Source organism: Bacillus rossius, chromosome 13 (genome assembly GCF_032445375.1).
Source record: "Bacillus rossius redtenbacheri isolate Brsri chromosome 13, Brsri_v3, whole genome shotgun sequence".
Taxonomy (NCBI): Eukaryota; Metazoa; Arthropoda; class Insecta; order Phasmatodea; family Bacillidae; genus Bacillus; species Bacillus rossius.
In genome coordinates this window covers 18,403,738-18,428,242 of record NC_086340.1, presented here as the reverse complement: position 1 = coordinate 18,428,242, position 24,505 = coordinate 18,403,738, and the positions used below count along the sequence as shown (strand labels likewise).

The 24,505-nt window shown below is 37.0% G+C and overlaps 1 protein-coding gene across 4 annotated transcripts in view; it reads right to left on the bottom strand.

Moving 5' to 3' along the window:
* The window catches only part of LOC134538301 (ras guanyl-releasing protein 3-like), a 224,174-nt gene that overhangs the window by 67,030 nt on the left and 132,639 nt on the right, over nucleotides 1–24,505 (bottom strand). For all 4 annotated transcript variants that reach the window (XM_063379494.1, XM_063379495.1, XM_063379492.1 and 1 more), the window contains exon 2: nucleotides 17,074–17,143. In XM_063379494.1, the coding sequence (XP_063235564.1) occupies nucleotides 17,074–17,095 (22 nt within the window). In that variant the 5' untranslated portion in view covers nucleotides 17,096–17,143. The remainder of the gene's footprint in view (nucleotides 1–17,073; nucleotides 17,144–24,505) is intronic.

Here is a 24,505-nt window from a genome sequence, read left to right as displayed (position 1 = left end):
ACAAGTGTTATTTGCTTGTGTCAGCTACTACAATAGTGTTTAATGGTTTTTTTTTCTTGGGGAATTAAGTAACAATATAAGTGCACATGTTACCTACACTGCGCAGTCCTATGTAATCAAGGAATTGCACATCAAGCACTGTAAGTGTGTGAAGCTAAATGTTTTGTGTCCAAGTCAGGACCTGTGCTAGCCAAGGTTGTACGGTATGCTGTATTTGTTAGTGTAAGGAAATGCACTAGTCTGGTTGCCTGATGAGCTTAAAACCAGTGTGTTGTCTCGTGACGGTCTAAGACAAAGGCTCTGCCGCACTGGGATTTGTTGTACAGCACTAACCTAGGGTTATTATGGTACCGTAATGTATGGCTATGGCATAACCTAAATGGGTATGAAGCTTCGGTGACACATGTGAGCAGGACTAGATGTCTACTAACAGTGTAATCATGTGGTTTACTCTGAAGAAAAAAAAAAAACCTACTGATCCACTATAGTGTGAGCTAACCAACCTAACAAGAATGACTACTATGTGTTAATTTTTTTTCGCCGACCAGCTGTGTGACTCCTAAGCAGTACATGCACATTGCATACTACAAGCACAAGAACACTTGCAACTACTAAGCCATGCACACTCTAACTGCTAGTTACCTGCAGATATGATACTCCTTCTCGTAGCACTCTGAGCCTTAGCTTGTTGTTGGATCACCCACAAAGCTATCTTATTTATAAAAAAAAAAAAAAATATATATATATTTAATAATATTTTGCAATTTAAAAAAAAAAAGAGAAAAAAAAAATTATGGAAGCTTGATATGAAGAAATTTGTGTGATTTATTTTGCTCTATCAGAATGAAGAGAAAAAAAAACTGCACTGGAACTAATTTATTTTGGAATTTGATTTTATAAATTATGGGCACAAATTAATTTTATGAACTCCGAATATTATTTTGATGTGTAACACATAATTCGAAGCACTGTCATCTTGAGGATCACACTGTCACGCGAGTGACGTCACTGTTGTTCAGCAGCACATGATGATGCGATTGTCTTCTGAGTTGTTATCCACAGTAGCAAGGAACACTGGTGTTGCGAGAGAAAGTCCGCTCTTATGCTGCCCAGTTGTTGAAGGAAGTCACTGTAACAGAATTGTGACAAATGTATAAAAGTGCAAGAAATTTTTATATGTCAGGGTAAATAGGTGTAACACCTGACTGGAAGATCATGAACATTCTTGAAATGATATGAGACTCCGCATCAGCCAGTAGCTGACAGCCTACCTAACAAGACAACAGCATTCTGCAAGTAATCTACTGTGCAGCTGTGTCCAGAGTAAGATAGTGAGAGACTGTAAACCACCAGCTGAAAACCTCACCATACTCAAGAAAAAACACTGAAATTGTCCAAGACTGCATCTGAATTATTATTCATCTGTAGAACACTATGTAATAATTTTAGGCTTGGATAATAATAATATCTGTCAAGATATCATAAGAACTGATAAGGTTATGAAATATGTGTAACAAACTGTAAAATAATAATGACTGTTGCATCATAAGAAATGATGATATTCAATTATGTATAACTTTAATTATGTATATAATTTTTCAACTGGTTAATCTTGTGTGTAAATATTTTTCTTGTGTTATGTTATTTAATAATCTCTTAATATGTTGTAAGAAATTGTAATAATACTGATAATTGCATTAGTAGTCAACTAATTTACTCAGTAAATCACAGGTTAAATGCTGTGTTGAAACCATTGTAAATATGAATAATATTTTTTTTTGTGGAATAAAATTCCAATCATAATACTGTTATGTAGCAGTAAAATAGGCTGAATAGCAATTGTATGCTACATTATCATGATATCTAATGAGGATAATTACAAAAAAAAAAATGGTGTAAATCAACACTGATAATTATTGATATGGTAATTACAAGTTGTAAACAAAACCAGAAAACTAATATAAGGTTATACCACTGACAGACTAGTCAACCAATAAGTAAACTAGCAGTACAATTGTGTAAATATTGTGTTCCTATGATAATCCACAATTATAGCATTACTTTGATGTTGAATAATTAATAAGATTTTATCTTATTGTTGCAATGTATAGTATATTATTAATACGTCAATAATGACAACTAGAATTTATTTTCTTTAAACAATTTCCTATTTCTCGTAACGAATATAATTTTTTTTTTGATTAAGTAATTAATTTTCGTAAAAGTGATTAAATCTTTCCTGGTTATTTACACCAATCCTACTGTGAGAGCGACTTCAAGCAGCAACCAGTCAGCACAGAACATTGTTATGTTTACTGTTAAAGTGAGTTATGGAAACGCGATATACTAGATACACACCTGTCGTGTGCATAGTGCGGAAATAACCACGAGTGTAGAACACGGAAATATACTTAGCGGTGCGATGACGGAGCTGGCCTTGCTCCTACTAGACATTAGGTTGACGCCACATATGCTGACACAGCGGCGTCAGCATGAGACCTCCGTCTATTCCCCGTTGATACCATCCCTGGTCAAGGGCTGGGACAGCCCACGGGCCACCTGGAGAGCCGAGCCCGGCACTGTAGCGGACATCGTCAGGACCCGCCACTGTCAGCCACTAGTTCTCACGAGCGCAGGTCACCCGACACGGTACATCCTGTTGCCGTGATCAGTAGCCGACACCCCCCTGCGGTGGCGTGGAGGTATCGTTATCGCCTGCCCAGGTGTGTGGCAGCACACCACGACGCTGTGGTGAATCCTGGAGAACCACTGAGTGTTAGTATTGGTGCACCTGACACTACCTAGCCGAGCACTACACTCAACTGTAAGTAAACCTACCAGTGCTATGTTCCTGCTTGATGTTCTTCACCATCCCAACACCCTATCAACAGCACGACTACGAGACGACGGAGTTCTCGCGCCATTTACGGAGCGCGAAGCAGCGAGGTGTCTACTGCGAGACGGCTGACACGAGACTGAACAGTCACGCCACGCCTCGGCCGCCGGTTGATCGCTGATTAGCGCGCCACCCAACCCCCACCTCCTTGCCAATTCTCAACCGTCGCTTCGAGTAACGGTCGCACCTGCTGTGTGTGAGAGAGACAGATGGGTTAATAATAAACCGGCGATCTTATGCTTTGTGCTCGCTTCGTTTTATGATTATCCCATGGGACAGCATCTGTACTATTACATGGTGATAGCACAGACATCTTCGTGTTTATTAAGATATCTGCTATGAATGTTTAGTAAATATTTCGCCTTATTACAACCATAAACTTTTCATCTGTGGAACTTTAATAATATTAATATTTTTTTCTTTCATCTGCATTGTTGTAATTTTCGTTAATTTTTTTACCGTTTATTTTTTATTCTGACCATCTGTTTAATTTGTAAATTCAATTAATTTTATTCTAGTTCCTTACCGTATTGTTGTAACCAAAGGCCATGAAAGGATGTTATGAACCATATATATTGGGTATACACGTATCTCAGCCACACAGGAACAGGAAGTAACTTAAAAAAGTGTGATTTTTGGCGTTACTACGTGTAGGCTAAGGCCTGACGCCTGAACAATTAAAATTATTAAAAATATGAGTTTAGGGTATCGTCGGTTGTGTACATTAATGAAATTGTTACAACTAAATATCTTAACGAACTGTAAGTAATATTTACTTGGATTTAAAGCAGTTATGTCAAGTATAAGCCAATTTAAGAATTGCTTAGCTAGGGACGCCATAATTAAGCAGTGTCGCCATTGTTCAAGGCTTAAGCGGCCAGTATAAATTTGCTTACATGCTTATAAATACGTGAGATTTCTAGCCAAACAAACTATATTGTTGCAAAAGTTGATAAAACTGAACTTCAATTAGATTGTGTATATAACATAATATAAAGAGAAGTAATTCTACTTAGACACCCAGAAGTCCTACTTTTAAGATAATCGTACTCCCGCTGAACTAAAGCCGTGTAATTCTATTTAAAATAGAATTTAATTTGATATTAAACTCTCTAATTTTTAACTCACTTTGAAATCATTTGATTTATGAACGATATAAATTTTGAAACAACTACTGGACTTAATTAAATCACTTTTGAACTTTTGGGTGTGATCTGTGCCAACATACATCCTAAGACATTTGAACTGCAAATAATCTCCAGGAAAGATTTGTCACAATATAAATTAAGAATTTTTAAGTAAATTCATATTTTATTGTTGAGTATTAAAATTGTTATAACTCCACCAACCTTAAATTCTTATACACACTTGGAAAGGATGAATATATACATTTCTTATAATATTTTCAAACTTACAAAAGATTCCTAATTATATCGTTGAATAATATTGTTAATTTTCATATGTATCAAGAGTCAGGTTCAGGTTATGTATGTCAGTGTATGTTTGTTATTGAAAGTGTTGCTGTGTTATGTTTACTATCTATGGTTCAAACTATTAAACTTCAGATTTTTCACCACTCTTTAAATAATCAATTTCCTATCCACATAATATACAAATTTCTTACTCCATAATTAAAATACTATATATTTCCATAGTAAACTACAGATTGGATTCGTCAGTTGTTACCGTCTACTATTGTTTATTTGTTAGAGCATTGTTTCTAAGGTTTTTATGCAATGTTATATTATTAAGTTTACGAAGGTATCAACAACACAGTACCTACACTTTTTTCCTCCACCCTGTACTGCCTTCTCTCCCTACTTCAACAATAAATTAAAGAAAGAGAGAGATAGAATTATTAGTGTAACAAAGGGAGGTGCAGAACACAATTTTTTTTTTTAATAAAAAAAACTCCGTGGTTCCACTGATGTCCGTGAGAGGCCCCTGCGCCGATTACCGCGAGCTCGTCCAATGAAGACGGCCCGTTAATTTTCAATTATCCGTCGCTTGGGACGCCGAGTTCTGCGACGCGGGAAATTCAGCAATCAATTCCGGCAATCGTGTCCCCGGCAGGGAAATGTTTTTTTTTTTTTCGCAATAACTTTCATTGCGAACGTTTACCAGCCTGAAACCACCGCGTTGTCTTGGTCCAGTTCCCAGCGTGTCCGCACTGTAAGTTTTTTTTTTTGACGTGACAACGTCTAATAAATCGATGAACGCCAACTGCACGCACGAAAAAGTGTCCCGTTACGCACATTGTTCCGTTACGCTGTGTCCCGTTACGCTCATTGTTCCGTTACACTGTGTTCCGTTACGCTGTCGGCGAGTGCAGTAATAATAGGTTATGATACAATTGACTAAAAATTTATGGTGATTCATATAATTGATTATAGATATTTTATTACAGTTTATTTATATGAAAACTTGTTCATAATTATATTTAAATTTTTTTAGCTAAACGCCAGTTTTTTAAATTAATTACAAGTCATCTAGGCCTACACGTGAACTGTTTCGTCGACTGTTCATAAAGTGAAGTGAAAAGTTAATGTGTTTTTCATTGCTTATTACAACAAAAATTTCGGCAATAAAGGTTAATTATTCTTGCATTTTAAAAATCTGATTACTAGTATAATTTCAAGTATTTATTCTTTCATTATTAAAATTAAAATGATTCAATTTTATTCATAAAAGTATGCAATCATTTCATCAATGTTTTGTTATGACGTTGTCACGTTAAACTATCGTCCGTAAACCGACTTTACAGAAACCAATTTTTTTTTTCGTAAATGTAACAAATATATTTATGTAAAATTACAGGCATTTGTAAATTTGTACATTCACATGAAAATGGCTGCATTACTACAAAATAAGTGTTCTCAGTAATACTGGGTTCGGATTCTCATACCCGGGCGTTTGTGCTTTGTGTTGTCCGAGTACCTCCTATGGTTAAAAAGTTATTTGCAAACCGTTCCCTGAATAGCTTTCCAGTATTAACTGCGCACATGAATAAGCATAATGAATCCAAATGTAAAGTCATGTTACTGAATATTTTGATTATCTTTTCCGCGGTTGTTTCAAATATATGTTTTAATGAAACATAAATTAAAATATAAAATTATGGGACAATTTTCGTAAGAAATACTCAGTAGTATCTCGAAACACGCGTTTCATATATGCAAAAAACTAGCTGCAATACCCGGCGTTGCCCGGGCTGAACACAGGGCGAAGGGGACCTTCTTCGAAATCAGATGTAGTTAGTAATTGTCTTATTAATTTGAATGTCAAGTGTGAAAATTAATAATATATCACTTTCCGATCCCGACAGACGTTCTGCCAGTTTATAGTTATTTACCTGGTCTGTATGTAATTTAGACTTTATAAAGCAATATAGAAAAAGCTGAAAAATAAGAGATTACTAATATTGAAAAGATTCAATTATCTAGCTAATGCTCGGCCTGCATTGCAATGCCTCATTCAGTTTTGTTTTGTAATATGTTTGAAGTAGTTCCACATATACAAATCATCTATCCATCTCTCTCTCTCTCTATATATATATACATCTATATACATCTATGTATCTCTCTATCTCTATTTATCTCTTTATATCTACATATATACTTCCCACTATCTCTATATCTTCTATATATAAGTCTCTATATAGCTATATACATCTATAGGATATCTCTTTATCTAACCCATTTCATTCTCTATACCTCGCTCTATCTCAACTTATCTCTCCGTCTCTATCTCACTCTATATATATATATATATAGATATCACTCTATCTCTGTCTCTCTTTTATATTTAAATAAATTGTGTCATGCGTGCGCACTTATACAACAAAAACAGGCGAAGTGCCGCTATATAAAATGAAATAAACACATTTTTTGACACGATTCGTGTTCCAACTATTGAAAAATAGTTATACCGTCTCAGTAACCTTCATGGGCATGCGCATAACAAATCACCAAAATTTCATCGCAATCGGTCGAATGGTATAGGATCGCATATGGCACAAACAAACGAAAATTAAAGACATGACAAACGCATCAAACGAAGGTGCGTTTAAAATTCAAGGCAACTCTATCTATTGACGAAGTTAAGAACAAAACTGTTATTAGCGCCTTTATTTTGCTAGCCGCTGCCAGCTCCACTAAGCGGACTGGTCTCACCAAGGAGAAAAATATTAATTTGCCAGACCTTACTATGTGTATGATCGTGTGTCAGACATAGAGAAATGACACTCACTCACTATTTGTATGTCTATGACCTATGATTTTTTTCTGTTATAAAATGAAATTATCACTTTTTCACTCCCTTAGGGATGGAATTTCAAATTAATATTGGGTCTATGTGTTAATCCAGGTTATAAGCTAGCTGTAGGCCAAATTTCATTCAAATCCATTCAGTAGTTTTTACGTGAAAGAGTAACAAACTTCCATCCATCCATACTTACAAACTTTCGCGTTTATAATATTAGTAGGATAACCATAGCTAGTTATTTTAATATAAGGTTTTTAATTGAAACATCTATAAATGGCATCAGCAGCGCATAATTTCGTATACTTTTCAATATTTTCGTAAACGTCTACATACTTTCTCATATCTACGCATATCTTCTAATACTTTTCAACTTTGAACTCTGAGGTTGGATCCGGTGTTAGCATTATAAATGTGAAAATTCGTAAAGACATTTCCAGTGGGATCATTTATATATCATATTTCAGCTATGATAATCCCATTCATTCATTCTCAAATCTCATTGAAGACATGGACACGTGAAAATAAAAGGTATATTTTCAGTGCATAATCACGCGTGTTATGATTATTAGCGTACTCTAAAAATTTCCTACCCCTCTTATCCGTGAAGTTTCACTTCTATACACGTTTGGCGGTCACGTATATATATTTTTTTAACATTGAAGACTCTATGTTTCGCTTTCGGAAACCAACGCACGGAGTAAGGGAACGATTCCTGGAGGGGGTGAACGTTCGTTAGTGCCTTCAAGTAACGGAACACGACCCAGGCTGCCGGTACCCGCCACAACTTGCCACCGCTGTCCCGGGATTCGTTTACACCCGATCAGTCCCGATCAGTGCTGATCAGTCCCGAACAGTCCCGAAGTTAGCATCTCGCTCGTGCAATTTCGCAGCTGGCTTGAGAAACGCTCGTTTCATTTGCGATCGCACGGACGTGTGAGAACCTACCTTAAAAGAACGAAATTTTCGCGGGAGTTTTATTCTCGAAACACGTGTGACCTAACCTAACTTTTACTTTTACAACGGCCACCGTATAAATCCGGAGATTCGTGAACACGGATCATCATTCTGGGTGTCCTGGCTCGGGGTCCGGCGAATAACTAGGTTTCCCCAACTTGCCCCGGCGCCTCTGGCCATCATTTCCGCTTCACCTTCCCCTCTCCGACCCCTTCCACAACCCCCGACCCCCTTCCACTCTCCCCTCCCTTCCTCTGGCCTCGTGCCTTCCGGGTCGATCTGTTCCCTCGTTACTGTTTCATGGCCGCCGCGCGTTCCCGCCGCTACAGCAGAAACAGAGCAACCTACATCTCACACGCCAGTACTTGCCTCCGTGTTAACTCCTGCAAAATTCTCAACTCCAAGTGTACACTGCCATCATTTTTTTTTTTTGCAAACGGAACAGAATCACAAAAACTGTATCACTTCAAAAATAGCGTTCGCAGTGATGCTGGGTTCCGATTCTCTTGTGTCGTCCCAGTACCTCCAATAGTTAGTAAAAAAAATTATGTGTGAAGCTTTCCAGTATTAACCGCGCAGTTTTAAACAAAAAAGTATAATTATTGAATATTCTATTATCGTTTCCATAGTTTGAAAAAAAATATTATGCTTGAATGAAACATCAATTAAAAATGTTAAATTATGAGACAAACTTCGTAAAAAAATACTCAGTTGTACCTATCTAAAAAAAACGCATGGTCATGTGTCGTTCAAAGTTACAATATATTTATTGTAGTATTACAAACTATTTTTTGGCAACTCGTTTTTGAAAGGAATCTTTTGTAAAAGTACAGACTTTTGTTTTTCTGTGTAGGCTAAGCAGAGGTACAAAACAATAATTCATTTTTTGATGCTTAGGTAAATTTTGCTTGTGTAACGAATTTAAAAAATATAATATAAACCGTCTAGAGAGTTCATTTAAAATTTAGCAAATGTCACATTTAAACCATTCCGTCTCGTTTTATGTTTCCACACGTTTTAAATATATAGTAACTTATTTTAAATAGTTTTTATTAATGTAAATTAAAGCATGCAACATTCTACAATGAATATGTAATTTTCATACACACACCCTAAATATTAAATGTTCATGTTTTATGTGAATATTTTCGTTGTTGAGCACAATTTCTTTCTAATAAATTGAACATTTTCTTCAGCATCTCAAGATTTCCCTTTTTTATTTCCTTTTCTCTCAGAAAACGTTTAGATAAATGTTTCAAGCGTGAAGTGCTCCGAGTTGTAATTAAAATTTCAAAGAAGTGCTCGAGCAGAAATGATACTTTTGTTTGAAATCATGGAAAGTTACCACTGAGTTACGTTTCTAACTTTCGGCCCATGCTTTGGAATGTTTTTCGTGTCGGAAACTTAGAAGCGCGATTCCCGACATTGAAATTTCGTCTCCCAAGTCTTACTTATGAAAAGCCAGGGTGTACTGAATAGTTTTTTATTATTTTGGCTTCACTCGTGAAAGTTAATATTTGATTATCTTCATATTTTTCGACATCAGGTAATTAAGTTCGTAACACTTAAGCTAGGGGGAAAAAATTGTTTTGTATACGCCTCCTTATTTTATTTAGCGTGCTAATTACCTCGTAGACGGTAGATTGAATTGTCGAATGACTTAGATTTTCAAATGGACGAACTGGAATAAAAGAAAAATCAAGGTTTTATTTACAGGCATAGTTACGTCGGACCTGCGAAATTTGAGTTATTATTTGACGTTAGTATAGAATGCAAATGTTTGAACGTTTGAATTAGAGGCCCGGAATTTTAGCGGATTCATTTAGTGACAGGCTAAAAGTCACCGTCTCGCGAATACTGTTTCCACTTATGCATTTCTATTGGCTGATTTCTTACGTATAACTTCCTCTTCTGCTGAAAGGGTAGATGCAATTCGGCCGCTCTATTGCTAGCTGGATGTTGACTGGCCCACAGTCGTAGAGGGGAGTGTCCAAACAGTTGTGAACCAATCACCAAATCAATGCAAAGATCCGGGTCTTTAACTTGAATAACCTTTTCGTTGGATCAAGTGTTATTTTCCACGCCCTGAAGGACAAGAATCCAATGAAAAACACGCACGGAAACATTTGAAAGAATCGCGTGCCACCGGGAGAGGTGAAGACGTGAGGCCGCAGCCAATGGAAACGTGACATTGACTCGATTAAGCACTCGTTTTTTGATTCTAGCCTGGCATCGAAAATAACGTGAATTTTTTTCAATATCTCACGTATTAGAAGAAGGAAAAAAAATCGTTCTCAGATTTTGAGTGCGTCATGCGATTTCTCTCCCGTGAATCAATTCTGATCACCGATAATTCAAATCATGCGTGTTTGCCAACGGAGACACACACAACCAAAAAGGTAACGAAGTATGAAAAGTAGTTACCGAAGCGCAAATATCTCTCTTCCTCCATCGCTCTCTTTCAATTTTTCTCCTTTTTTCCTTTTCTCATTATCTCTTTCTCTCTTTTCTCTTTCTAATATAGCACTTTCTCTTTTTTTTTCTCTTTCTCTCTTTCACTTTTTCTTTTTCTCACTCTTTCCCTTTTAATATTGTTTTCTCTCTCGTTCGTTCTTTCTCTTTCATTTCTTCGCTTTCTCTATTTTTCTCTTTATTTCTCTTTCTTTCACTCCTTCGCTTTCTCTTTTCTTCTCTCTCCCCATTTCTTTTTATTTCACTTTCTTTCTCACCTTCGCTTTCTCTTTTTCTCTTTTAGCTTTTCTCTTTATTTCCCTTTCTTTCACTCCTTCGCTTTCTCTTTTCTTCTCTCTCCCCATTTCTTTTTTATTTCACTTTCTTTATCACCTTCGCTTTCTATCTTTTTTTCTTTTACCTTTTCTCTTTATTTCCCTTTCTTTCACTCCTTCGCTTTCTCTTTTCTTCTCTCTCCCCATTTCTTTTTTATTTCTCTTTCTTTCTCACCTTCGCTTTCTCTCTTTTTATCTTTTACCTTTTCTCTTTATTTCCCTTTCTTTCACTCCTTCGCTTTCTCTTTTTTTTCTCTTTCCCCATTTCTTTTTATTTCTCTGTCTTTCTCTCCTTCGCTTTCTCTCTTTTTCTCTTTTACCTTTTCTCTTTATTTCCCTTTCTTTCACTCCTTCGCTTTCTCTTTTTTTTCTCTTTCCCATATCTTTTTATTTCTCTTTCTTTCTCTCTTTCTCTCTCGCTCGGTGTCGAGAACTGCGAACAAGTTTATTTGTTCTGAGCGAACGAGCGCGCCCTGGAAAGCAGGTCTGGAGGACTGCTTCGAGAGCCATTCCGCCGGCGGGCGCTGCGTTCCAACTGGAAATTTCCTCGCGAGACTTCATTATTCTCCATCAGCGAGGGTCAGGAGGTCTGGGGGGGGGGGGGGTGAGGGGAGGAGAGGGAGCGAGTTTTAACCCTCTCGAGAAGCCGGGCTGTCGCACAGAGCCCCCGAGTTTAATTGGAACTCGAGAACTTCCCGCGACAATTGACGACAATTTGTATAATCTTGTATAATCCCAGCCGGGGATGGGGGAAGGGGGTAGAGAAGAGGTTTGATAAAAAAAATAACACCCCCACCTTGCCGTCCTTCGTATTCCCATCCAGAAGGAATATATAATCACTCACGCGATATCTCGCTTCTGAGACAGTTTGCGTCATCGTGGTAGTAGCAATTATGATACAACATCTTGGATTTAAATAAACACTGTTTAATGGTAGAAATAGAGAGATTCGTCGATAAAATGTTTTGCTGTAACCTGTTTATTTACACGTCGAATGTATTAAAAAAATTACATGGGACGTTCTGAATTGAAGTATGTGGTTCCTCCTTGGCTTACTTTCAACACCAAACGAGCTTCCTTCACCGATAACAGACAATAACAGATATGTTATATAAATTAAGTAAATTTATCCAAGCATTAAATAGTTGAATTTTGTTCGCCATAAAACCATGGAGGTAGGTGGTAAGGGATTTGGTGTGAAAATTATTATTTGCCATGTTAAAACTTGAATCAAAATTATACTATCACCTCAACCCCCCTCCTACTTATTTGCATAGCAAATCAATGTTTGGTTATAATGAAGTTTAACGCTAATTTCTTGCAAATGTGTGGGTATTTTGTTTGTTTAGCAATATTTACTACATGAAGGCATATTTACGATTCTTCCTAGAAACGTGTTTTTAAGCTATTAAACGAATTAAATTATTCATGCAATGGGTAATTTTGATTTAATACAATTTCTTGGATACACGCCATTGCAGTTTTGTACTGTTTGCCATGGTAAAAATTCATAAATGCAAAATAAGAAGGTGAGCGAAACAATTTAAAGCAACAATTTTCTGTTTCCCGTTTTATGACAGAAAATTTTGCTAGAACTTAGTACATAATTAAACCCACTACTGTTTAAATACAATATAAGATTTTGTGCTGAAAATAAAATAAAAGTATATTGTTTAACATGAAAACAACTGTATCACTACAAAACAGTTTTCGTAGTAATTCTGGTTTCGTATTCTTACCCGGGCTTTCATGTTGTCCCAGTACCTCCAATAGTCAAAGTAATTTGTAAACCGTTCCCTGGATAGCTTTCCAGTATTAACAGAGTATAAAAATAAGTAAGATACGACAAAAATTAAATCCATTTATTGAACATTAAATTAGCTTTTCCATGGTTTAAAAAAAAATTTGCTTGAATGAAACATAAATTAAAATATATAATCATGCACCAATTTTCGTAAGAAATGCTCAGTATCATTTCGAAAAAGTATTTAACACATGCGAAAATAACCATTTCCAATGTGTTATATAAAAATTACATCCTTTCTTGTAGTAATAGAAGCTTTTTCTTGGCAAACTGGTTTCCAAATAAATCTTTTGTAAAAGAACAAAAGAAAATTTTGTGTGTAGGGATGAACTCAGAAAGACTCGAAAAAGTTTTTTTTTTTTTGGGGGGGGGGGGGGTGTTTGCAATATATCTTATGTTAAATTGTGAGTCCGAAAATTTGACAAGTAATATCACCATGCAATTTTTAGGGCTTGAAAATGTATCATCAAATCCCATGGAGTAGATAACTTGTTGTAGCCTCTACAGTTGTTTAGTTTCAAGGAGTTTTGGGGGGGCAGGGGGAAGGGAGTAATCACCTTCATCACTTTTCCCACAAAACCATTACTGGGGGGGTCACCAAATGCTGAAGCCTTTCTCACTCAACTCGTATCTGCACTTAAGCAGATGAGAATTTCACTAGGCCGAAGAACGCAGCAGTTCTCACGAGCTAGGCAAGAGAGCATCCACAAAGCTGGTTGTCTTGCTGGTAAAAAAAAAAAAAACATGTCAGTAAATACTCGGCTTAGCAGCATTTCTTATTTTATCCTTCTGGTGACGTTTTAACTACTTTACACTAATACCTTTTCACGTGTAAACATCTTAGCTCGAGGTGTACGGCATTTGGTAGGAGCAATTACGTTAAAATGGGAACGGAATGCGACGAAAGGAAATGTGTGACAAAGATGGCGGACCCACGTGTAGCAACATGAACCCGTATATATTAACTTTCGTAAACTTCAAGGTACATACAAACGTATTGGTGTGCCAAATGAAACTTTATGATGGTAAAACTACTCTGGAAAATATTTGGTAAACTAAAAATATTCATAGTTAGAAGTAATCTCTAGTTTTGAAATACCGAAGAAAACTGGCACTGCAATGATTTAAATACGTGTTCTTGCAATATGTCAGTGAGCTCGACAGCACAACGACAGTGCGTGAGCTGGTTGATATCAATAGACGTAGCTCAAATCTCATCACAGTATTTTTTTTAACCTTTTTAAACCATTATAATGTAGAAATATTATATACTAGCTGCCCGACCCGGCTTCGCACGGCTATACTAATGGAAAAAAATTAAGCCACATCTCCCATTTACAGTAATCTTAAATAAAAAAAATTCTGTGAAACTTTAATACAATGCTGTGTAATGTACCGGAGAGAAAATGAATAGCACTGATGGTTTCCCGACTCGTGCAAGCAACGTACAACTAATGTACCCGTACTTCGCTACGGCAGTCTACAGGCAGATCACTCTTGCGCCGTTCATTATAGATGCCCCTCCTTGTGGGTACGCCACTGCCGCGCGATGCCCGTTGCCATGGAGACGCAGAAGGCATGAACAATGCAAAATCCTGTTCTCATGCAGACAAAGTACCCACTGTTACCTGGTTTTAACCACCCATTGGATCTAATTTTCGGAAAATGCCATCCTGCATAACATAAGGAACATTACTGTGAAGTTTCAAGTCTGTAAAATATATATACTTGAAAAAAAGGGCAATAAAAAAACAAATTAAACACAGAGAGAGGAAAAAAACAATAGTTTAGGTTTGCGATTTAAAGTGATAAAAAGTATTTAAATACTAATTGAACTGTTATGAGGGTACTGATTGCTTCGTTGTTAATATCACACGGGTGTTTTTTACTTGTATGGGAAAATTAAGAATGATAAGGCATCTAGTGCGTGGCAACAATGTTAATAGGCAATAGGAAATAAACTTCTAGCGTCTGCGGCATTGTCAACACACACTTCGTACGTGTACTGCATGTTGTATCTAACCCCCTCCAACGCATTTGATTCTAAATTGGACTTTTAGTAAGGATCCCTAATGTTATTGATAATATAATATAGCCTATAGCCTTCCTCGATAAATGTACTATCCAACACTGAAAGAATTTTACAAATCGGACCAGTGGTTCCTGAGATTAGCGCGTTCCAACAAACCAACAAACAAACTCTTCAGCTTTATAATATTAGTACAGATTTATTTCAAATCAGCTCAATAAGGTTAAAGTTTGTTTGTAGTATTTATGCAAAGATTGAATTCAGCCGTTCAGGCAAAAACAAATATCCGATCATATACTTAGTGTTATAATATGTGTTAATTTATTTTCTGATTATTATTTTAGTAATGTTATAGAAGTATGACTTTTAACGTATACGAGGTGTGTCCGGAAAGTAAGTACCGCTTGGTCATTAAAAAAAATAAACTCATGAAAAAAAAAGTTTTATTGAAAGTTTTAGTTTACTTCATATCTACATCACATATTCAAGTAGTCTTCATTCAGTTCCAAGAACTTTTCGCGTCGCTCTACCAGTTTATTTAATAGCTCTGATTAGAAGTTCGCCGCCTGGAAATTAAATCAGTTGACAATCGTAATTTTGTACATTTTGCTGTAATTGTTGACTCACGTTTCATTAAATCAACTAAAATAAAACAAAAAAAAAAAAACAACCACAGCCATCATTTTTCGACTCGAGTACGGAGATTGTTTAAACTTTTTCCGGGATGTTTATTAAGCGCCCGTACTTAGGCTACACGCATTGCGTATTCGAAGTCCGTGATGCCTATGGCCGAGGCGTCCATTCCCAGCTTTGTCCGATCAAAAATAGTTTTAGACAAAAGTTTTCGATAAAAATTATAATATAAACAAATAATCTGTACGAATTTGGTGTTGTCCCTACGAAGAGAGTTATGATATTTTTGTCTCTCAACCCTTGTTTTTTCAACGCCTTGCAGTTATGGTTGGTCGTATCAAAAATGTATTCAGACAAAATATATTTTTTTTACTCCTACGAGTTATACTACGTTCAAAAGGATATAATTTCCATATTGCGGTATTTACAGCGATTTTTCTGATTTCAAAAATATTTCCCATTTCTACCCCTTTGGTCGGATGTTGCCCATTATTTAACCCAACCGAGATTTTACACTATTAGATTTTATGAATCAATTTGGACGCGATCTGTGGAAAATTGCTGCAGTTATCAAATACACAAAATTTTGGTATATATGTGTATATATAAACTTTTGTGTTGATGATGGTGTTGTGGTCTATGAACCATGAAACAATTAAATTTATAAAAAATTTCCGTAAGTCGCACCATGGTAACGGCTACAATAAGTAGTATTTCTTTTAATAGAAGGAAAAAAACTATCAAATACTTAAGAGAAAATTATACGAAATACTAAAAAAGCTTTTATCTGTATCCTGGTTTTTGTGTTCTAATTTTTGAATTGATATTTATGGTGTTCTATTGGTATATTTTGGCTACAAAAAAAAGGTCGGTAGTAATATGTTCACAATTCGTGAATGCTTGTAATTATTTTTGTATACAGCTGTTTTATATAAGAACAAATTGGCTAGGATCAGACGGTATGAGCATCATCTGTAGTATTATTTATGTACTAAAGTAAAATGTTTGTGATTCTAATTTGTTTGTAAATTCTAGGTGAGCTAAAATGCTTTAATTCAAAGACCCAGTCGTAAACATGTGACTGGAATTTTTAAATGTATAAACTATTTCTATATCAAAACAAAATCCTACATAAGTATCATTATAACAACCTGTGACGATTCCCTTAAACAAATCAACTTTATACATAAATATATATATACATATATAATATTATCACGGCTAAATTCTCTCCCGTTTTAAATGGCTGTAATTCACGTTCACATTTTCACATCATATATTGTGATTTGCAGTATTAACTAACGTTCAGCTAGTGGCGCATAGGTTAAACTTATCGAGTTTTGTAAGTTATTAAATCGTAAACAGTGGCGTAGCTAAGGTGCCTGGCACTCCTGGCCAGACTTGAAAATGGCGCCCCCTCTTGGATTAAAACATGGGGGGGGGGGGGGTTCAGTAACCACGAAACCGTCGCGGCAGCAGACACCCCCCCCCCCCCCCTCCCTCCCATGCTCCGGCGCCCCTGGCGGGGGCCATCCCTGCCACCCGCCTGCTACGCCACTGATCGTAAACCGACCGTTAAACATTCCAATATTCAAACCTAAGCCCACCTGTCACACTCTTGTTTGTGCCGATGGACGTGGCAGAGCACCGAAAATTTAGGGCACACGTGTAAAGTGTCGAGACGAGAGCTCAAGTTTCTGCCACTCACCATTAACGAAGTCGGCGGCCATCTTGTGTGTCGAGAGTGCATCACAATTAGCTGCGCGGGCTCGCGACACCTGTGGGCAGAACACGGAACAAGGATTAGTTCTTAGTTCAGAGTAGAGTTTTACAACTACAAACACACGTGCGTAGCTCCGGTCTGAAACATTCATCATCGTGAAACGTCCATTAATTTCACTTAAAAGATTTAAAATTATTATACTACAGCATTCAAGTAAAAATTGTGTATCAATATATCAGGCTAAACTATACAGTGTTTAAATAGGCATGTAGAAAAACTATATTATATAAATCACTATATAAAAAAGGCATTAAAAACTAAAAGTAAAATATCTAAGTCTGAACGTAAAAAAAAATTATTTCAAAATATTGTCCAGTGTTTGACCACCCAACTTAAAGCTAGTATATATTAAAAAAATTACATAGAGTTTAACTGCAAAGGAAATTTTCATATACTATTACTGAATTTTATTTTTAGTTTAGTGACTTATGTTATCTGGCAACCACCTACCATACAAAAGATTACGAATCATAGAAATATACAATAACTAAGCTAACCTAAGCTAACATAAGCTAAACCAATTACGTTATGTTTGAAAACACCTGCACAAACTAAATAAACAAATTACTAGCCAGTTAAAAATAGAAAGAAATATGCTTGTAACACATAAGAAAATAAACATGCACAATTTAATGTTTTGTAAACTAAATAAAGAATAAAAACAATTCTTTGCAAGAAACTTAAACATTTTTTGTATAGGAAAAAATTTAAATCTATAATCTTTACTTAAAAAATAGTTTGGAATAGTATGTTTATTAATTTTTCTAAAAAAAATTGGTTGTCTGTAAAGTCGGTACGGACGATAGTTTAACGTGACAACGTCATAACAAAACATTGATGAAATGATTGCATACTTTTATGAATAAAATTGAATCATTTTTATTGAATTATCACTATTTTGTATGGATACAAAGAAGGAGTGAAATGAAACCTACAATTTAATTGATAAATTTACTTTTATTTGCACTCATTAATTCAAATATATTTATTACTTTAACGAAGAGATTATTTAACTATAACTTTTATACATGTTTGCTATTTAACTTCTTCCAATCTGTGTTATTCTGTTAAGGATAGGACGATGATAGGAAAAGTAGGAAACGAATGGGAGTGTTTCAAGTTTAATGTGCCTCGAAAAAGTCAAATCGATGGTTGTTCCAATCGAGTGGAAGAGAGATAGATGCGGCGCAAGCGTACAATGAGCGTAACGGGACACAGAGTAACGGGACAATGTGCATAACGGAACACTTTTTCGTGCGTGCAGCCGGCGTTCATAGATTTATTAGACATTGTTACGTCAATAAAACGTTTTAAATAGTGGTAGAGTTAGCGTAAAGAAGTGATACAGATTCAAAAGCACACAGTTCTACTTTGTCTGTGTGTGTTAATTTGTTACAGCATCGCGCAATGAAATCCAATAAATTCAGCACGGTGGTTATATATGTCCATAAATAAGCTCTAGGACATATGTTATATTAACAAGTTTCATAGTCCAAACGGTCACACACACATTTGTTCTGCTTCCCAGGACTTGTATACGCCTTTGAAGTTGCAGCTGAATAAGCATTTTTTTTTAAATAATAAATAAAATACTCTTGTTTAAACACCAGGCATCTGAGTAATGTCTAACTGAACAAAGTTGCACGAATCCTGCAAAATATTGTCTCTGAAGCAAAATTATTTAAATGAAACAATTCTAGGGTAACACCATTGTTTCACGAATATTTCGGGTGACGCGAAGGAATAATGCTGTTTTTAAAGGCTAATTATTTTTATACATGTAAAACCTATCGGAAAAAAGGGCCGCCTTGTTGTACTGCCCTATACCCCACTGTTTCCACAACAAACTAAAATAAAAATTAAAACGATATACGTAAACGCCTGGGAGGCATACAACACTCACAACACATAGTTTAAAACACCTGCCTAAAATCAGGGGCACGGATTGTTAAGTAACGTACTTGCAAATGAAGGTAAGTTAGCATGATAATGAAAGTGGAGGATCTTACATAGCTAAACGTTCACTAGACGCGAAACGCATTTGGAGTGAACACCCGAGTTGATGTTTACCTGCTCGTGTTTTTTTTGTGTGTGAAAACAGAGATGGCAAAAGGGAGGTATTTTTGCTGGGGAAAAAAAAAGTATTTAGTCCGTGCCAGCTTTATTCTCTTTGTGATTGGCTGGCCGTCTACAATAGAAGCCATTAGTTATTTGGCGGGGCCATTAAGGAAGCGTTTGCTTCCGCACGAAATTTCTTTGATTGGTGTGAAGACAGAAACTTGTTCGATCACGAAATTATATGAATGTATGTATATGTAGATGAGATGACTTAATGTTTGTATTGATGCGTGTTTGATACAAATCTACGGCTTCATCCCGAACTTGATAAAATTTCGCACACCTGACCTTCAAAACAAGAAAAATAAAACTGTACACGTGATATTTCTGAAAACCACCCCATTCCACTTTAAAGTGACACTCCTTGGTGAAATTTTGCACAATTGACGTCCAAAGTAAGAAAAATATTACCATCCACATCTGATTCAGAAAAAAAAGGAAGATTATTGTGTACAGGGAATTTTGCAAAAAAAAAAAAACCAAAACCCTCCCCCAAATCAAAATTTTTGTCCTTCTGGGTGAAATTTTTCCCAATTGACTAATAAAAGTAAAATTGAAAAAAAAATTCGCAAAATTGACGTTCAAATTAAGAAGAATATTAACACGTACATCTGATTAATAAAAATGGAGAACTATCATAGTGAGACGAATTGCAGATGTGATCAAGTAGTATTCAGAAATCCCAGCTGCGCGAATACTCGCAAACACGTCCGTACCTGGAGAACATTTCAGGAACACGCCAGGTGCGACCTCGCTGGAGGCATACTGCGAGACTAAATTCCAACACCGCTGGAATACACTACATTTTCTGTAAGGCAGAACCGCTCGCGTTTCCCTTATTCTTGCCCGTGATCTTCCAATAAAAGCGGAAAAGTCTTTAAAACGGGGCGATAGGATTGTATCCCCTTGGAAAGGGTGCCTTTCATACTTTTGGTGGCGGTAGTGAAGCTGATAAAAAAAAGCCTACCTTTCCAGTTTATTTTCTGCTGTGTCGTTGTACAGAAAATCCTGAAAGGCACCCTTTCCGAGGGGATATCTTTCCAGTGCGTATCTGCATTAAAACCGAAACATTTTAAGAAATCGGGAAGGGTACCTTTCCAGTTTCTACCCAGCTACACTACCGCCACCAAAAGTATGAAAGGTATCCTTTCCAAGGGGATACAATTCCGTCCCCCCCTTTTTTTAAAACAATACTAAACCCCGGCTTTGGACCTGAATTTCGACAGGGAATTTTTTTTTATCAAAATACGGCCCATCTTGTTAAAAATTCATTAAACAGTTAATACTATAACGTTACCCTTTGGCTTTGTAAACTTTGGTTCACACCATCCGTCCCAGATGGCAGCACCGCGGTTAAACATTTCCGTTCCAATGGACTTCCGTTACACATTCACGAAATTACTCATATCAAAGCTAAGTTGTTTACACATCAAACACTGTATTCCAAGGAAGATCTCGGAAGAAATTAACAGAAAAAAAATTGGTTGTCTGTAAAGTCGGTTTACGGACGATAGTTTAACGTGACAACGTCATAACAAAATATTGATGAATTGATTGCATACTTTTATGAATAAAATTGAATAATTTTTATTGAATTAGCACTATTTTGTATGGATACAAAGAAGGAGTGAAATGAAATCTACAATTTAATTGATAAATTTACTTTCATTTGCACTCATTAATTCAAATATGTTTATTACTTTAACGAATAGATTATTTTAACTATATATTTTATAAATGTTTGCTATTTAACTTCTTCCAATCTGTGTTATTCTGCTAAGGATAGGACGATGATAGTAAAAGTAGGAAACGAATGGGAGTGTTTCAAGTTTAATGTGCCTCGAAAAAGTCAAATCGATGGTTGTTCCAATCGAGTGGAAGAGAGATAGATGCGGCGCAAGCGTAAAATGAGTGTAACGGGACACAGCGTAACGTGACAATGTGCGTAACGGAACAATGAGCCATCCTTTTTCGTGCGTGCAGCCGGCGTTCATCGATTTATTAGACGTTGTCACGTCAAAAATTCATTTAATTCTCGTTATAATAACGACACGTAATTGAAATAAGATACCAAGCCTAATAGATTTTTTTTTTTCGGCCTTACAAACATCTCTCAAACTACAACACCCTCCCTCCCCTTAAATTAGCGTTCGTCGGGAGAAACATTTCAAGTTGCGGAAGAAACTAGGTGAGCACTTTTCTCAGCGTGTTCTTTCCAATCCTCACCCGTCACTTTTTAATTAAGAAGACAGCACTTTGTGACGTGCGGAAGAGCTTTTGTGTTGCGCGAAGGAGCAGTACTCTCGGAAAGAGATCTCGAGAGTGGATGAAAGTCGGAAGAGGAGTGGAAAAAAAAAGTTTCCGAGACACGTCACGAACACAAATGCACTCACGCACAAAAACACAACACACACACATAAAATGATGGCGACGACAGCTTGACATCTGCAGCTATTGTTTCCCAACAAGAAACGAACACTTTTTTTCTTTTACTTAATTTTCCCAAGCGCCTAACGAAGGCCTTGGGTAATTTCATTACGTATTACAGTTATCTCGCTCATTACAGCGTTATGATAATGAGTTACAATGCTTTACGGGTACTATTTTTCGCGAAAAAAAAAATGTATTTACTGCTGCAGAGATTGTAGCAATCGTTTGTGTTTCGCGATTGGTCGATTTTCTTCCAGGTACATGTATGTCTACCATCGGCGCACCAATCACAGTCATTCAGTGCGAACGCGTTCTAAATGGCCCTGTGCGAATAGACATATAAATATCTTGCCAACCAACTACAAGGGAACAATCGCTAACGCAGGCATGTCTTATTGCATTCAAATATATGGCAGTTTTTTGTTGTTGTTTTTTTAACATACATGTCCCTAATTTCATGTTCTGAGGCAGGTATTCCAAGACACAAAAAGGGTTTAGATGTTGAATATGTTACGCCTGTACCCTAACAGTGTCCCTAGTGCGCGATAGGACACGGCCAGTCCCATATTTTTAGGGAAGGGGTTTTGTCTTCCTGTCCTTTGCCGATCTGTTGCCCAAATTCCGCGCATCCGCAGAGCTCACTATCTCATTGATTTCGTCCATTTGGCGGACCCTCGACTGGCGTCATTAACGCGTATATACAGTCATTTTGACGTGACAACGTCTAATAAATCGATGAACGCCGGCTGCACGAACGAAAAAGTGTCCCGTAACGCACATTGTCCCGTTACGCTGTGTACCGTTACGCTCATTGTACGCTTGCGCCGCATCTATCTATCTCTCTTCCACTCGATTGGAACAACCATCGATTTGACTTTTTCGAGGCACATTAAACTTGAAACACTCCCATTCGTTTCCTACTTTCCCTGTCATCGTCCTATCCTTAACAGGATAACACAGATTGGAAGAAGTTAAATAGCAAACATGTATAAAAGTTATAGTTAAAATAATCTGTTCGTTAAAGTAATAAACATATTTGAATTAATGAGTGCAAATAAAAGTAAATTTATCAATTAAATTGTAGATTTCATTCCACTCCTTTGTATCCATACAAAATAGTGATAATTCAATAAAAACGATTCAATTTTATTCATAAAAGTATGCAATCATTTCATCAATGTTTTGTTATGACGTTGTCACGTTAAACTATCGTCCGTCAACCGACTTTACAGACAACCAATTTTTGTGATCGGGGGACGTACCATGCATGATGGTAAGCCAAATTAAACTATATGATAGCGAAACTATCCTGAAATACATCATGTAGACAATGGTCGTAACAAGGAATAATCGCAACTTAAAAAAAGTACCTGAGAAAATTAAAAAAGGCGGTTCTATTTTTTGCGCTATGGTGCTGCTATCTCCAGAATTTTTGCCGTGACCAATTTTATCGACGGTTACGAAACGTCCGCTAGAATGCGTTGGAACCAGTTTCTAACCTCGCGCAGGACATTGTTATTTAAAACTGTTTGCCGATTTGATTCTTTTACTGGGCCGCGGTTATAGACACGTCCTGGAATACGGCCCGCGAGTTATGTTACGTTCGTACCGCAACAAATGCCGTGCTTTTTCGCTACCTTACCCGAACGTCTGGGAATACCGCCCTTAGAGCCACTATTATTTCAGCTGATTCCTTTACCTCAGGACTCGACTCTACTTGCCTCTATATATATATGTGTGTGTGTGTGTGTGGATGTGTGTGTTTGTGTGTGTGTGTGTGCTATTTTTAGACCTATCTTAATGACAGCACTAACTGTAACATTAAACGTTCTCGTTTTGACCGCTAACCAGCTTTAGTCGGCCTGCGTGTGCTCGTGTGCGTACACCATCCCTTCTGGAAATAACGCGCGCTAATTAACCGGACTGGTCACCATCTGTCGCGGCACACGAGGGTTTCCGCATGTCGATCCCTCGGACGCATTGATTGGGGCACCCATGTTCGATTACGCGGAGACACGTGACATCACTCTCTGCCGTCCTCTGTCCCGCCGAGCCGGCCGGCGCCGGAGTTTCGATCACCTGGACGGATTCATCGGGGCGGGCAAAGTGGACGTCTGCTTCCCGACGATGCTTGGACCACAGACACGCCCTCGCCGACCCTGAAGCCATGTTGTAAACAAGGAAAACAAGTGTTAAGGCCCCCCCGCCTACCCGGGCACACACACACGCGGTGCGCAGAGCTTCAGGAAAAAAACCACGCGATTCCGAAACTACTTGAGATATCCGAGTGGGGTCTGCTTACGAAAAGCATTCAAGAGTTCGCTGACGACCGAAAAGTACTTTTGATTTCGGATTTAAGTTTTTAAACTGTATTTCTAGAAGAGTTGAAATGGCTAAAAACGCGTGTTTTCAAAGTAACTTTTAGGCGTAAAACCGCCAGTACAGATTCTTGAAAGCACTTAAGGGACTTGCATTACACCTTCATCTTCTAATTTCTCCGCCACATGATGTTACGGTCATTTTGATAAGCACGTGCGGCCATATTAAGAGTTGATACGCGACAAATTGCCGCCTGAAATGCTGTACAAAGTCTAAGTAGTTTCCCAATACTTACAGAACTGCCACATTCGCCTTATTATTTGAAGATAGGCTTGAATGCATATAATTTTACACTTGGAACTGCGTTATCATTGGACAACAGATGGTCTTTAAACGCCCCAAAGGACACGAAACAAATAATGACGTAACAAAAAATTCAAATGATCCAATTACAATTGATACAGCTAATTTTCAATAGATGCCGACATGT